The following is a 15,641-nucleotide window of genomic DNA, read 5'->3' as shown; positions in this document are numbered from 1 at the left end:
TGGATCGAATCCCAGAACTGACAAGGTAAAAATCTGTCCATGAACAAGGCAGTTAACCCACTGTTCTCCTTATCTGACTTGCCTAGTTAAATAAAGGTTAAATTAAAAATGTAAATCTCAGAGCAGCAGTTCTCTGATGAGGGAGGGGACGATAACACTTTATAATAAGCTAGGCTTTATAAGCCAGGTATATTTCATTAGTAAATAATTAACTAAATATTAACAAATCATTTCTACATTATTAGTAAATGTATTTACATGAATGTTTAACTAACTAATATAGTTGCTAATAATGTACTAATCTTTAACAACATTTATAAATAATTTGTTAACAGTATTTATTTTCTAATGATGTATGGTTTATAAAGGATAGTTAATAGAAAGTGTTGAATAAGAATAAGGCAGGAATATAGGGTATTTCCCAAGTTCTCTCTCTCTCTCTCTCCATCTCCCTGTCTCTCCCTCCATCCTCTGGGATCAATTACAACATTTGGAACTCATTAAAACCCCTGAACCCACCTCCCCTCCTTCTCCTCCAGCCCCCTCCTCCCATCTACCAAACCCTAACCCCCCTCCTCCTTCTCCAGCCCTCTCCTCCCTCTACCAAAAGAAAAATAGATGAAGACAGAAATCCCCCTGGTTTCTTTTCCACAGTTAGACGCCCCCCCGCCACCTCCTATTGCAGTCAGAATGATCTAACTAAGAAGGAATGGTCGTCTGGATGCCAGTCAACTAGAAATACCACATGTTGCTCTCTCTCTTTGTGTGTGTGTGTGTGTGTGTGTGTGTGTGTGTGTGTGTGTGTGTGTGTGTGTGTGTGTGTGTGTGTGTGTGTGTGTGTGTGTGTGTGTGTGTGTGTGTGTGTGTGTGTGTGTGTGTGTGATCTCTGGAGAGTGTATCAATGCTGTGCAGAATCAGATGGCCCCTGGCCTGTATTAGTCTGACAGTCATGTTATGCAGCATGCTAGGTCTATGGGCTGTTCATATGGCCTTACTATCAGTCAGACTTTGTTGCTCTCTCTTATGACATACAGTGTTTTCAGTCACACATGCTTTAGGAACTGTGGGCTACTGTCATCTTACATTTCTTCACCATTATCTGATAGGCTTTACCAACACGACATACTTGGGCTCTTAATTATCTCCGGGTTAAAGATCCAGTCTCGACGTCAACAGTGAAGAGGCGACTCCGAGAGGCAGAGTTCCTCTGTCCAGTGTCTGTGTTCTTTTGCCCATCTTAATCTTTTTATATTTATTGGCCAGGCTGAGATATGGCTTTTTCTTTACAACTCTGCCTAGAAGGCCAGCATCCCGGAGTCGCCTCTCCACTGTTGACTTTGAGACTGGTGTTTTGAGGGTACTATTTAACTAGACACTCTAATGTACTTGTCCTCTTGCTCAGTTGTGCACCGGGGCCTCTCACTCCTCTTTCTATGGTTAGAGCCAGTTTGCGCTGTTCTGTGAAGGGAGTAGTACACAGATCTTCAGTTTGTTGGCAATTTCTCACATGGAACAGCCTTCATTTCTCAGAACAAAAATAGACTGACGAGTTTCAGAGGAAAGTTCTTTGTTTCTGGCCATTTTGAGCCTGTAATCGAACACACAAATGCTGATGCTCCAGATACTCAACTCGTCTAAAGAAGGCCAGTTTTATTGCTTCTTTAAGCAGAACAACAGTTTTCAGCTGTGCTAACATAATTGCAAAAGGGTTTTCTAATGATAAATTAGCCTTTTAAAATGATAAACTTGGATTAGCTAACACAACGTGCCATTGGAACACAGGAGTGGTGGTTGCTGATAATGGGCCTCTATACTCCTATGTAGATATTCAATTTTTTTTAAATCACCCGTTTCCAGCTACAATAGTCAATGTCTACATTGTATTTCTGATCAATGTCATGTTATTTTAATGGACAAAAATGTTGCTTTTCTTTCAAAAACAAGGACATTTCTAAGTAAACCCAAACTTTTGAACAGTAGTATATGTACTACCGTTCAAAATGTGTAAATATATATAAATATATATATATATATATATAATGGGCTCGTAATGAAAAATCATATATTTAATGGGTCTCCTTCCCTCCACATCCCTCTCCACCCCAGGTCTGGAGATCACAGCAGAGAGCTTCATGGAGCGTTTGGACAATGGCTTCCTGCTGTGCCAGCTGGCTGAGACGCTACAGGAGAAGTTCAAGCAGAACCAGACTCAGAACCGTGGAGAACTGCCTCTTGGCAATGGAAAGGTACTGAGAAACCTATGCCCTTTTCACACTATCACGCTGACCCGAATCATAAATCAGAACCAATGGTGGCTGGTCCTCGCCTGGTCCCGGGAAAACGGCAAAGCTTTGGGGGAACCTACACCGGAGCAGAAAAAAAACCAAGGCAGGGATCTAGTCTGGGGTCTCAAACTAAAAGTGCTGACATAGGATTATCAGTTTTGCCTTTTTAAATAATAATGAATAGCATTATATGGACAGGGGGAAACCTGATCCTAGATCAGCACTTAATAATCTGAGATGCTTTTTGCTTACGAGTCCTGATCTGTTTGTGCCTTATAGCCAACTCCTGTGGTTGGTTTGTTTGTTGGTTTGATATGCCAATGACCATGAAAGTGGCCAGACAGCACTAACAGATCTGGAACCAGGTTAAGAATCATAGTGGTGAAAACAAGACTAATTTAGTTGAGGCTAGGTTGTCCCATGCAGTGCTAATCTTTATTTATTTATTTATTTATTCATGAACTAACCGCCACCTTGGAATATAATCCTTAAAATAAAATAATTTGAATCAGAATATTAAGATTACAACCAGGCTCATGTAATGTCATTGTGGAAAAAAACTCAGAGATCTTCAGATTAAAAAAATCAGGATATTGCTTTGGATGTGAAGCTTCTAGAATACCCCAGGACGGTGTTCCATGTTTAGCCAATCTATGATTACACAGGACAGTGTTCATAGTTAGCCTATCTGAAACCTAGACATAATATTAGTCTGTGGTTAGAGAGATTATTTAACCATTTTTTAAAATTATTTTTTGTTAAACATGTAAAACAGTATCGGTATCCAAACCACTTCATCCAGCTGAACTGCAATCAGTTGTTATTCCAGCTGAACTGCAATCAGTTGTTATTCCAGCTGAACTGCAATCAGTTGTTATTCCAGCTGAACTGCAATCAGTTGTTATTCCAGCTGAACTGCAATCAGTTGTTATTCCAGCTGAACTGCAATCAGTTGTTATTCCAGCTGAACTGCAATCAGTTGTTATTCCAGCTGAACTGCAATCAGTTGTTATTCCAGCTGAACTGCAATCAGTTGTTATTCCAGCTGAACTGCAATCAGTTGTTATTCCAGCTGAACTGCAATCAGTTGTTATTCCAGCTGAACTGCAATCAGTTGTTATTCCAGCTGAACTGCAATCAGTTGTTATTCCAGCTGAACTGCAATCAGTTGTTATTCCAGCTGAACTGCAATCAGTTGTTATTCCAGCTGAACTGCAATCAGTTGTTATTCCAGCTGAACTGCAATCAGTTCTTATTCCAGCTGAACTGCAATCAGTTGTTATTCCAGCTGAACTGCAATCAGTTGTTATTCCAGCTGAACTGCAATCAGTTGTTATTCCAGCTGAACTGCAATCAGTTCTTATTCCAGCTGAACTGCAATCAGTTGTTATTCCAGCTGAACTGCAATCAGTTGTTATTCCAGCTGAACTGCAATCAGTTGTTATTCCAGCTGAACTGCAATCAGTTGTTATTCCAGCTGAACTGCAATCAGTTGTTATTCCAGCTGAACTGCAATCAGTTGTTATTCCAGCTGAACTGCAATCAGTTGTTATTCCAGCTGAACTGCAATCAGTTGTTATTCCAGTTGAACTGCAATCAGTTGTTATTCCAGTTGAACTGCAATCAGTTGTTATTCCAGTTGAACTGCAATCAGTTCTTATTCCAGCTGAACTGCAATCAGTTCTTATGCCAGCTGAACTGCAATCAGTTCTTATGCCAGCTGAACTGCAATCAGTTCTTATGCCAGCTGAACTGCAATCAGTTCTTATGCCAGCTGAACTGCAATCAGTTCTTATGCCAGCTGAACTGCAATCAGTTCTTATGCCAGCTGAAAGCCAATTCGCTAACCTTCACATAAGAGACTAGTAGTCCTGCAGTATATTTCATGACCCGATAGGCCAGTTTTGTGATTAGTGAGTCTTCGGCAAAATGTCTCTTTTAAAGGTATTTAAGTAAGTCTGTTTCTGCAAGGTCTTTGGTATGTCATACCATGGCTGTATATAATAGCTATTGGTACAAGCTGTCCCCATTATGGGGCCCCATATTTGAGTAGAGGCCACATGCTGGAGGTTAGAGTGAGAATAACTGTATGGGAAGGTGTAGTGTATAGCTTGTTAAACTGTATAGGAAGGTAGTGTATAGCTTGTAAAACTCCGACCATGCTGTTTCATACGAAACTAATGACAGAAACGGGTTAATTTTGTTAGAATCGTTGATGTGAAATACACCAAGCATGAAGTTTACATTGTACATTTTCAATAGTGTTCAAATAGTATTTGAAATAATTTGGAGTCATTTAGGTGGGCTTGAATGAGCTTGCCTGTTGTAATGGAGTCAATAGAATCTAGAAATAGAATAAAGGATGGAGCCAATAGAATCTAGAAATAGAATAGAGGATGGAACCAATAGAATCTAGAAATAGAATAGAGGATGGAACCAATAGAATCTAGAAATAGAATAGAGGATGGAACCAATATAATCTAGAAATAGAATACAGGTTGGAACCAATAGAATCTAGAAATAGAATAGAGGATGGAACCAATAGAATCTAGAAATAGAATACAGGTTGGAACCAATATAATCTAGAAATAGAATACTGGTTGGAACCAATAGAATCTAGAAATAGAATACAGCTTGCAAAAGTGCAAACACTTTTGCACTCTTGTGGTGGGTCTCCTGATGCTGGTGGTAGTCTATTACAGAGCTGCTGGTGGTGGGTCTCCTGATGCTGGTTGTAGTCTATTACAGAGCTGCTGGTGGTGGGTCTCCTGATGCTGGTGAGAGTCTATTACAGAGCTGCTGGTGGTGGGTCTCCTGATGCTGGTGGTAGTCTGTTACAGGGCTGGTGGTGGGTCTCCTGATGCTGGTGGTAGTTTGTTACAGGGCTGGTGGTGGGTCTCCTGAGGCTGGTAGAGTCTGTTACAGGGCTGGTGGTGGTGGGTCTCCTGATGCTGGTGGTAGTCTGTTACAGGGCTTCTTGTGGTGGGTCTCCTGATGCTGGTGTGAGTAGATCAGCTAGCAGCACAGATGTGTGGAAATACTTGAGGTCAATTGCCATAGGGAGGCCCCTTGTGAATATAGAGCAGTCTATTGATCTGGGAAAGAGAGAGAAAGGGAGGGAGGGAGGGAGATACTGAGGGAGAGGGGGAGGGAGAGAGAGAGGCAGAGACAGGAACTCTGGAGAAAATGGTTTGGGTTTATTTGGGCTTGTCTGACCTAGAAATTATGTTCACTCCCCCTAAAAGAAAATAGATTTGTATCTCTGAGGTCAATAGATCATGTTTGGATAGAGACTGGACTTAAAAGGCAGTCAGCCAGCTAGCCAGTCAGCCGGCCAGTCAGACAGCTAGCCAGTCAGCCAGCCAGTCAGTCAGCCAGTCAGTTAGCCAGCTAGTCAGTCAGCCAGTCAGCTAGCCAGTCAGCCAGATAGCCAGCCAGTCAGGCAGATAGCCAGCCAGCCAGTCAGCCAGATAGCCAGTCAGCCCAGCCCGTCAGTCAGTTCAGGCTTATTACTTATACCTGAGTTACACAGGATACCTGGGGCCAATTTCTCTCCAGGACTTGTCAATTCATTATTTCACCGGGCTTTTTATTTTATTTCATTTAAACAATCTGACGTTACACAATGTCTCCTGCAATTATTTTTAAATTATTACTTTTAAAAGTCATCTCTGCTCAGACTCAGAACAGTTTGGTTTTAAAAGGCCCAGTTATCTCTACTCAGATTCAGAACAGTTTAGTTTTAAAAGGCCCAGTTATCCTAAAATACAGAGAAGACAGAGAAGACCGCTCCAAACCGCTCCAACCTGCTCCAACCCGCTCCAAACCGCTCCAACCTGCTCCAAACCGCTCCAAACTGCTCCAAACCCGCTCCAACCCGCTCCAAACCACTCCAACCTGCTCCAACCTGCTCCAAACCCGCTCCAAACCGCTCCAACCTGCTCCAAACCGCTCCAACCCGCTCCAAACCCGCTCCAACCCGCTCCAACATGCTCCAACCTGCTCCAAACCCGCTCCAAACCGCTCCAACCCGCTCCAACCCGCTCCAACCCGCTCCAACCTGCTCCAACCTGCTCCAAACTGCTCCAACCTGCTCCAAACCGCTCCAACCTGCTCCAAACCGCTCCAACCCGCTCCAAACCGCTCCAACCCGCTCCAAACCGCTCCAACCTGCTCCAAACTGCTCCAAACCCGCTCCAAACCGCTCCAACCTGCTCCAACCTGCTCCAAACTAGAAGAGCCTGGAATGAAAGGAGAAAGGCAGAGAGTCCCTCCCAGAGAGGAGCCAACTAGAAGAGCCTGGAATGAAAGGAGAAAGGCAGAGAGTCCCTCCCAGAGAGGAGCCAACGAGAAGAGCCTGGAATGAAAGGAGAAAGGCAGAGAGTCCCTCCCAGAGAGGAGCCAACTAGAAGAGCCTGGAATGAAAGGAGAAAGGCAGAGAGTCCCTCCCAGAGAGGAGCCAACGAGAAGAGCCTGGAATGAAAGGAGAAAGGCAGAGAGTCCCTCCCAGAGAGGAGCCAACTAGAAGAGCCTGGAATGAAAGGAGAAAGGCAGAGAGTCCCTCCCAGAGAGGAGCCAACGAGAAGAGCCTGGAATGAAAGGAGAAAGGCAGAGAGTCCCTCCCAGAGAGGAGACAACTAGAAGAGCCTGGAATGAAAGGAGAAAGACAGAGAGTCCCTCCCAGAGAGGAGCCAACTAGAAGCGCCTGGAATGAAAGGAGAAAGGCAGAGTCCCTCCCAGAGAGGAGACAACTAGAAGAGACTGGAATGAAAGGAGAAAGGCAGAGAGTCCCTCCCAGAGAGGAGCCAACTAGAAGAGCCTGGAATGAAAGGAGAAAGGCAGAGAGTCCCTCCCAGAGAGGAGCCAACTAGAAGAGCCTGGAATGAAAGGAGAAAGGCAGAGAGTCCCTCCCAGAGAGGAGACAACTAGAAGAGCCTGGAATGAAAGGAGAAAGGCAGAGAGTCCCTCCCAGAGAGGAGCCAACTAGAAGAGCCTGGAATGAAAGGAGAAAGGCAGAGAGTCCCTCCCAGAGAGGAGCCAACTAGAAGAGCCTGGAATGAAAGGAGAAAGGCAGAGAGTCCCTCCCAGAGAGGAGCCAACTAGAAGAGCCTGGAATGAAAGAAAACACTGCATTTTTTCCACCATGACCTCATTGTACCTTTCTTTGTCTGCATCCCAAATGGCACTGTATTCCCTATATAGAGCCAGTCAAAGGTAGTGCACTATATAGGGAATCGGGTGCCATTAGGGACGATTTTCTTTCTCTCGGCTCGGAGACGCACACATCCTGTATTAAACCATAGCGAGGAGCATAAATCTACCTCATCGTGTGGGGGGGGGGGGCAGACCTTAAACCTGGGTTCAAATATTATTCGAAATTGTTAAAATACTTTACGCATTTGCTTAAGCCTGCCTGGAGTCCCTATTGCGGTTTTGGAACTATTTAATTGCTTCCATCGAGCCAGGAAAACTCAATCAAGCACAGATCCATCATTTTGAATAGATTTTCAAATCGTATTTGAACCCAGGTTTGGTGGGGGGCTGCTGCCTGTGTGGAGCCTCAAGTGTCATTTGATCCTCAAGTCAGACCATACCAGACCAGACCTGTTGGTGGAGTAGTCTAGCCCTCCTCCCCTCCTCCTCTCCTCCTCCCCTCCTCCTCCGCCCCTGCTCCCCCCATCCCTCTCTCCCATACCAGGCCTGGTGCAGTAGTAGTCTAGACCTCCTCCCCTCCATCCCTCTCTCCCAGACCAGACCAGGCCTGGTGCAATAGTAGTCTAGACCTCCTCCCCTCCATCCCTCTCTCCCAGACCAGGCCTGGTGCAGTAGTAGTCTAGACCTCCATCCCTCTCTCCCAGACCAGGCCTGGTGCAGTAGTAGTCTAGACCTCCTCCCCTCCATCCCTCTCTCCCAGACCAGGCCTGGTGCAGTAGTAGTCTAGACCTCCTCCCCTCCATCCCTCTCTCCCAGACCAGGCCTGGTGCAGTAGTAGTCTAGACCTCCTCCCCTCCATCCCTCTCTCCCAGACCAGGCCTGGTGCAGTAGTAGTCTAGACCTCCTCCCCTCCATCCCTCTCTCCCATACCAGACCAGGCCTGGTGCAGTAGTAGTCTAGACCTCCTCCCCTCCATCCCTCTCTCCCAGACCAGGCCTGGTGCAGTAGTAGTCTAGACCTCCTCCCCTCCTCCCCTCATTCCTCTCTCCCATACCAGACCAGGCCTGGTGCAGTAGTAGTCTAGACCTCCTCCCCTCCATCCCTCTCTCCCAGACCAGGCCTGGTGCAGTAGTAGTCTAGACCTCCTCCCCTCCATCCCTCTCTCCCAGACCAGGCCTGGTGCATTAGTAGTCTAGACCTCCTCCCCTCCATCCCTCTCTCCCAGACCAGGCCTGGTGCAGTAGTAGTCTAGACCTCCTCCCCTCCATCCCTCTCTCCCAGACCAGGCCTGGTGCAGTAGTAGTCTAGACCTCCTCCCCTCCATCCCTCTCTCCCAGACCAGGCCTGGTGCAGTAGTAGTCTAGACCTCCTCCCCTCCATCCCTCTCTCCCATACCAGACCAGGCCTGGTGCAGTAGTAGTCTAGACCTCCTCCCCTCCATCCCTCTCTCCCAGACCAGGCCTGGTGCAGTAGTAGTCTAGACCTCCTCCCCTCCTCCCCTCATTCCTCTCTCCCATACCAGACCAGGCCTGGTGCAGTAGTAGTCTAGACCTCCTCCCCTCCATCCCTCTCTCCCAGACCAGGCCTGGTGCAGTAGTAGTCTAGACCTCCTCCCCTCCATCCCTCTCTCCCAGACCAGGCCTGGTGCAGTAGTAGTCTAGACCTCCTCCCCTCCATCCCTCTCTCCCAGACCAGGCCTGGTGCAGTAGTAGTCTAGACCTCCTCCCCTCCATCCCTCTCTCCCAGACCAGGCCTGGTGCAGTAGTAGTCTAGACTTCCTCCCCTCCTCCCTCATTCCTCTCTCCCATACCAGACCAGGCCTGGTGCAGTAGTAGTCTAGCACTCCCTCCCCACCTCCTCCTCCCCTCCTCCCTCATTCCTTTCTCCCATACCAGACCAGGCCTGGTGCAGTAGTAGTCTAGCCCTCCTCCGCCTCCTCTCCCTCCCCCCCCCCCCCCTGTCCCCCCCCCCCCCCCCCCCCCCCCCCCCCCCCCCCCCCCCCCCCGTCATCTACAGTACAATATTGATCTGCGAAAGGAAAAGTTCCTCGAACCAGAGCTGAAACCAGAGCCCCTCAACATATGGAGAACAGATCTGAAAAAGACAGGTGGCATATGTACTAGGGACATAAGTCTATGGGGGTAGATGGTTATAGTGTGTTCTGATGGGAACCCAATTGACTGGGGGTTGGGGGATGGGAAGCTCAGATTCGGTCAGAGACTGAGTGAATTAACAAGGACTGTCTTTTCTCTGAAAGGAACAATGAAGTCCGACCAACTTCTGTTGGGCCTGAAGTTGGCCATGTAGCAACAGTTTGTGGTCACAGTCTGAAAATCTCCCCCCCCCCCCCCCCCCCCCAATGTCTTTGGGGATAAATCATTACAGAATATCACTATCACAGCCTTGCTGTTCTGTTGAGAATACAATAGATATTTTATTGTCCATTTGATGAAAACAGAAACAGCCCTTGTTTCCTTTCGCCCTCAGACACACACGTTGAGAGGTACAAGGTCAGTCAGGGTACAGCATCCCTGGATGGAGGGCTGCTGGTCCACCTCTCCACCCTCTAGGATATCCGCCGAGACAATTCTCTGTGACGTTGCTTTGTCTTAATAAGTTGCTATTCACAAATAGCACCAACTGATATTGTGGTTGATGGTTGGGGTCCCGTGTGGCTCAGTTGGTAGAGGATGGTGCTTGCAAATGCCAGAGTTGTGGGTTTGATTCCCATGGGGGACCAGTACAGGGCAAAGTATGACAATGTATGAACTCACTATGGTAAGTTTGGATAATGACTCAAATGTAAATGTTTCTCTCTTCCTAATGTGTCTTCACTGCCATTGTAACCTCTGACCTCTCCTTCCACCTAGGGGCACTTCCATTTCTCACACAAAGGAATCTATTTTCTTCTAATGTCTCCCTCCACCAGGCCATCCCATGCCGGAGGATCCCGTGTCGTGCCAGCGCTCCCTCCGGGTCCTTCTTCGCCAGGGACAACACAGCTAACTTCCTGACCTGGTGTCGTCAGGTGGGGGTGGGAGAGACCTGCCTGTTTGAGTCTGAGGGACTGGGTGAGTACGGATGTATGTCAGTTTGCATTAATGCTCCGTTTTGATTCTTTCAAGCTAGAACACAACAGAACAAATTGCGGAGAATCTCAATGACCACTCATTAGGTTCTAGAACACTGCCTTTGGAAGTGTCATGAATTCACTCAATTGAAATGGAATTAACCCCAAAACCCTGGTGAGAACAGTACACCACTCTGGTCACAGATAATCAAGTTTCAGTTTCCTTTAATAAATATGGCCCAATAATAATAACTATAATACGTCTCAAATAAGTTGAAGATTGGAATATGTGACTTCTGAAGCAAGTCACACTAAATGTGGCCTTGTCCGGATCTACCTCAGGCTGTCAGCAGCACTTCCAGGGAGGAGGATAGACTGCCGTCTATGGGTGGTGGACTGACTGGTGGGATGCAGAGAGAGAGAGAGACACAAAGGCATCTCCTCTCCTCTCCTCTCCTCGTACACAAGCTCCTCTTCTGTTGTCCACAGACTCCACCCACAATACCCTGACTTCACACAATACCCACTTGGACAGCAGGCTATGTTCAGAGAACGCCGTGACTGTCTTGGCTTACCAGACGAATGATATGAACAGTTATGTGGATTTTAAACAGTCGTTCGCTGTACAGAACGTCCCAGGAAACACAGAGTGAAAGTGAGAGAAGACAGACAGTGTGGCGTTAGCTAGCTGGAGAGAGAGAAAGTAGGGCAAAGTTATGTATTTGTGTTTATTATGGATCCCCATTAGTTCCTGCCAAGGCAGCAGCTACTCTTCCTGGGGTTTATTATGGATCCCCATTAGTTCCTGCCAAGGCAGCAGCTACTCTTCCTGGGGTTTATTATGGATCCCCATTAGTTCCTGCCAAGGCAGCAGCTACTCTTCTTGGGGTTTATTATGGATCCCCATTAGTTCCTGTCAAGGCAGCAGCTACTCTTCCTGGGGTTTATTATGGATCCCCATTAGTTCCTGCCAAGGCAGCAGCTACTCTTCCTGGGGTTTATTATGGATCCCCATTAGTTCCTGCCAAGGCAGCAGCTACTCTTCCTGGGGTTTATTATGGATCCCCATTAGTTCCTGTCAAGGCAGCAGCTACTCTTCCTGGGGTTTATTATGGATCCCCATTAGTTCCTGTCAAGGCAGCAGCTACTCTTCCTGGGGTTTATTATGGATACCCATTAGTTCCTGTCAAGGCAGCAGCTACTCTTCCTGGGGTTTATTATGGATCCCCATTAGTTCCTGCCAAGGCAGCGGCTACTCTTCCTGGGGTTTATTATGGATCCCCATTAGTTCCTGTCAAGGCAGCAGCTACTCTTCCTGGGGTTTATTATGGATCCCCGTTAGTTCCTGCCAAGGCAGCAGCTACTCTTCCTGGGGTTTATTATGGATCCCCGTTAGTTCCTGCCAAGGCAGCAGCTACTCTTCCTGGGGTTTATTATGGATACCCATTAGTTCCTGCCAAGGCAGCAGCTACTCTTCCTGTGGTTTATTATGGATCCCCAATAGTTCCTGTCAAGGCAGCAGCTACTCTTCCTGGGGTTTATTATGGATCCCCATTAGTTCCCGCCAAGGCAGCAGCTACTCTTCCTGGGGTTTATTATGGATACCCATTAGTTCCTGCCAAGGCAGCAGCTATTCTTCCTGGGGTTTATTATGGATCCCCATTAGTTCCTGCCAAGGCAGCAGCTACTCTTCCTGGGGTTTATTATGGATCCCCATTAGTTCCTGCCAAGGCAGCAGCTACTCTTCCTGTGGTTTATTATGGATCCCCATTAGTTCCTGCCAAGGCAGCAGCTACTCTTCCTGTGGTTTATTATGGATCCCCATTAGTTCCTGTCAAGGCAGCAGCTACCCTTCCTGGGGTTTATTATGGATCATCATTAGTTCCTGTCAAGGCAGCAGCTACTCTTCCTGGGGTTTATTATGGATCCCCATTAGTTCCTGCCAAGGCAGCAGCTACTCTTCCTGGGGTTTATTATGGATCCCCATTAGTTCCTGCCAAGGCAGCAGCTACTCTTCCTGGGGTTTATTATGGATCCCCATTAGTTCCTGTCAAGGCAGCAGCTACCCTTCCTGGGGTTTATTATGGATCCCCATTAGTTCCTGTCAAGGCAGCAGCTACTCTTCCTGGGGTTTATTATGGATCCCCATTAGTTCCCGCCAAGGCAGCAGCTATTCTTCCTGGGGTTTATTATGGATCCCCATTAGTTCCTGTGAAGGCAGCAGCTACTCTTCCTGGGGTTTATTATGGATCCCCATTAGTTCCTGCCAAGGCAGCAGCTACTCTTCCTGTGGTTTATTATGGATCCCCATTAGTTCCTGTCAAGGCAGCAGCTACTCTTCCTGGGGTTTATTATGGATCCCCATTAGTTCCTGTCAAGGCAGCAGCTACTCTTCCTGGGGTTTATTATGGGTCCCCATTAGTTCCTGTCAAGGCAGCAGCTACTCTTCCTGGGTTTTTTAATGGATCCCCATTAGTACCTGTCAAGGCAGCAGCTGCTCTTCCTGGGGTTTATTATGGATCCAGCAGATACTCTTCCTGGGGTTTATTATTGATCCCCATTAGTTCCTATCAAGGCAGCTACTACTCTTCCTGGGGTTTATTATGGATCCCCATTAGTTCCTGCCAAGGCAGCAGCTACTCTTCCTGGGGTTTATTATGGATCCCCATTAGTTCCTGTCAAGGCAGCAGCTACTCTTCCTGGGGTTTATTATGGATCCCCATTAGTTCCTGTCAAGGCAGCAGCTACTCTTCCTGGGGTTTATTATGGGTCCCCATTAGTTCCTGTCAAGGCAGCAGCTACTCTTCCTGGGGTTTATTATGGGTCCCCATTAGTTCCTGTCAAGGCAGCAGCTACTCTTCCTGGGGTTTATTATGGATCCCCATTAGTTCCTGTCAAGGCAGCAGCTACTCTTCCTGGGGTTTATTATGGATCCCCATTAGTACCTGTCAAGGCAGCAGCTACTCTTCCTGGGGTTTATTATGGATCCCCATTAGTTCCTGTCAAGGCAGCAGCTACTCTTCCTAGAGTTTATTATGGATCCCCATTAGTACCTGTCAAGGCAGCAGCTACTCTTCCTGGGGTTTATTATGGATCCCCATTAGTTCCTGCCAAGGCAGCAGCTACTCTTCCTGGGGTTTATTATGGATCCCCATTAGTTCCTGTCAAGGCAGCAGCTACTCTACCTAGGGTGCAGCAGCAAAATGCAGACAGTTAATACCTATTAAACCAGAGTGATAAGGCCGTGTCAGCGGTAGGAGGTACAGACGATTCTTCTGTTTTTCTCTCCTTGTCAGTTTTCTGGCTAACGATTGGTTTATTCTTCTCTACTTTCAACCCCAACCAGCTGGCCCCCTTAGACATTTTATTTAGGTGAAATGATGGATAACTTACTAATTAGACTATAATTTATTAGAATGTAATATGAATAGAATGGAACTTGATTGTCCATCCAAGGCTAGTTAGTGTGGTCACACAAGCACCGTGCGTGACAACAGGGTAGCTAGCTAACTATCCTGTTCCCTCTCTTTCCCCTTATTTTCCTTCTTCTGTGATGGATTGAAAAGTGCATCATCACGGTGTAGCACACGACAACAGGTTTGGAGAACTATTGCTGTCATGATGCATGGTGTGCTGTGTCACGTCACATGCCCATCAATCATCTTACTTGCCTGGCACATTATTTCATGTAGTTTAGTCTTTTGTGAAATTGCTGCTTGTTGATCTTCAAAAACAAAAAATTCTGTAGCTGTTTTGAGCTCACACTTATGTTCACCTCACGCTAACACACCAATATCAATAACTCAATCACCACTTATCACAAAGAACACCTCTCATTTTCTCTATACCCACTGGCATGTGCGTAAGAGTTTTTTTATTAAAACCACTTTCCCACATCACTTTAACGCAAGTTTCAATGTGACAGGGATAATATTACCACCCTGTAATTGAGATGTGTTGTAAAGGAACACAGTGAAGATCATGCACTCTTTTCCATGTATTTCTCCCCCTTAGTTCTTCACAAACAGCCACGGGAAGTATGCCTCTGTCTCCTACAGCTGGGAAGGATAGCGTCTCGGTAAGGGATCTTCCCCTCTTTCCCGTAAGGGATTTTCCCCTCTTCGCCTTGATTTAAATTATTCACTTAAAAAGCTTTCAATTTTAATTGAATTTGTATGTGCATTATATATTACAAGTAGAAGTTTAATTATCCTTTGATTATATTCTCTTTAGAAATGATTTTGCAAAGAAATCATTCAAAAGGAGTGGGGTAGTCCCTCTCCTAACATATTTGTAGTTTATTGTACAGAAGAAGGCACAGGAATACTGAAACGTTGGATGATTTACCCAATACATTACTGGTAGTTTATATATATATATATAGAGAGAGAGAGAGTGTGTGACTCTATTTTTCATAGCTTATAGTTTATTCGCCGTTAGTCAGCACCTTTTTAAATAAATAAAAATTCCCTGGGTGTGCGCCAGCTCATGTTTTTTTATTAGTTTATGGTATGGAGCAGAGAGAAAGAGGAGAGACTGCGCTGAAATAGCAGTGGGCCAGATTCAACCCCATGCTGCAGTGGTACATATGATTAGTGTGCTGAAATTCAACCCCATGATGCAGAGGTATACATGATTTGACCCCAGACCACTCTAGGCCACTGCAATATATTTGACCCCAGGCCATTATAATGTATTTGACCCCAAACCACCCTAGATCACTGTAATATATTTGATCCTCAGACCACCCTAGCTCCCGAGTGGTGGAGCGGTCTAAGGCACTGCATCTCAGTGCTAGAGACGTCATTACAGACCCTGGTTTGATTCCAGGCTGTATCACAACCAGCCGTGATTGGGAGTCCCACATGTCGGCACACAATTGGCCCAGCGTCATCTATAATGTATTTGACCCCAGGGCATTATAATGTCTTTCACCCTAGACCACTGTACTGTATTTGACTCCAGACCACTATAATGTATTTGAGCCCAGGCCACTATAATGTATTTGAGCCCAGGCCACTATAATGTATTTGAGCCCAGGCCACTATAATGTATTTGAGCCCAGGCCACTATAATGTATTTGAGCCAAGGCCACTATAATGTATTTGAGCCAAGGCCACTATAATGTATTT

General features: G+C 46.4%; 1 protein-coding gene across 3 annotated transcripts in view; it reads left to right on the top strand.

Moving 5' to 3' along the window:
• LOC110501236 (growth arrest-specific protein 2) overlaps nt 1-15,641 on the top strand; it is a 65,686-nt gene that overhangs the window by 39,845 nt on the left and 10,200 nt on the right. For all 3 annotated transcript variants that reach the window (XR_005039301.1, XM_036961164.1, XM_036961156.1), the window contains exons 3-5: nt 2,107-2,246; nt 10,369-10,510; nt 14,524-14,587. Coding sequence is in view for 2 of the 3 variants with exons in the window: in XM_036961164.1 (XP_036817059.1) it covers nt 2,107-2,246; nt 10,369-10,510; nt 14,524-14,587 (346 nt within the window). In the remaining variant the exon portion in view is untranslated. The remainder of the gene's footprint in view (nt 1-2,106; nt 2,247-10,368; nt 10,511-14,523; nt 14,588-15,641) is intronic.

This window comes from Oncorhynchus mykiss, chromosome 2 (genome assembly GCF_013265735.2).
Source record: "Oncorhynchus mykiss isolate Arlee chromosome 2, USDA_OmykA_1.1, whole genome shotgun sequence".
NCBI classification, from domain to species: Eukaryota; Metazoa; Chordata; class Actinopteri; order Salmoniformes; family Salmonidae; genus Oncorhynchus; species Oncorhynchus mykiss.
This window is presented reverse-complemented; position numbering and strand designations above follow the sequence as displayed.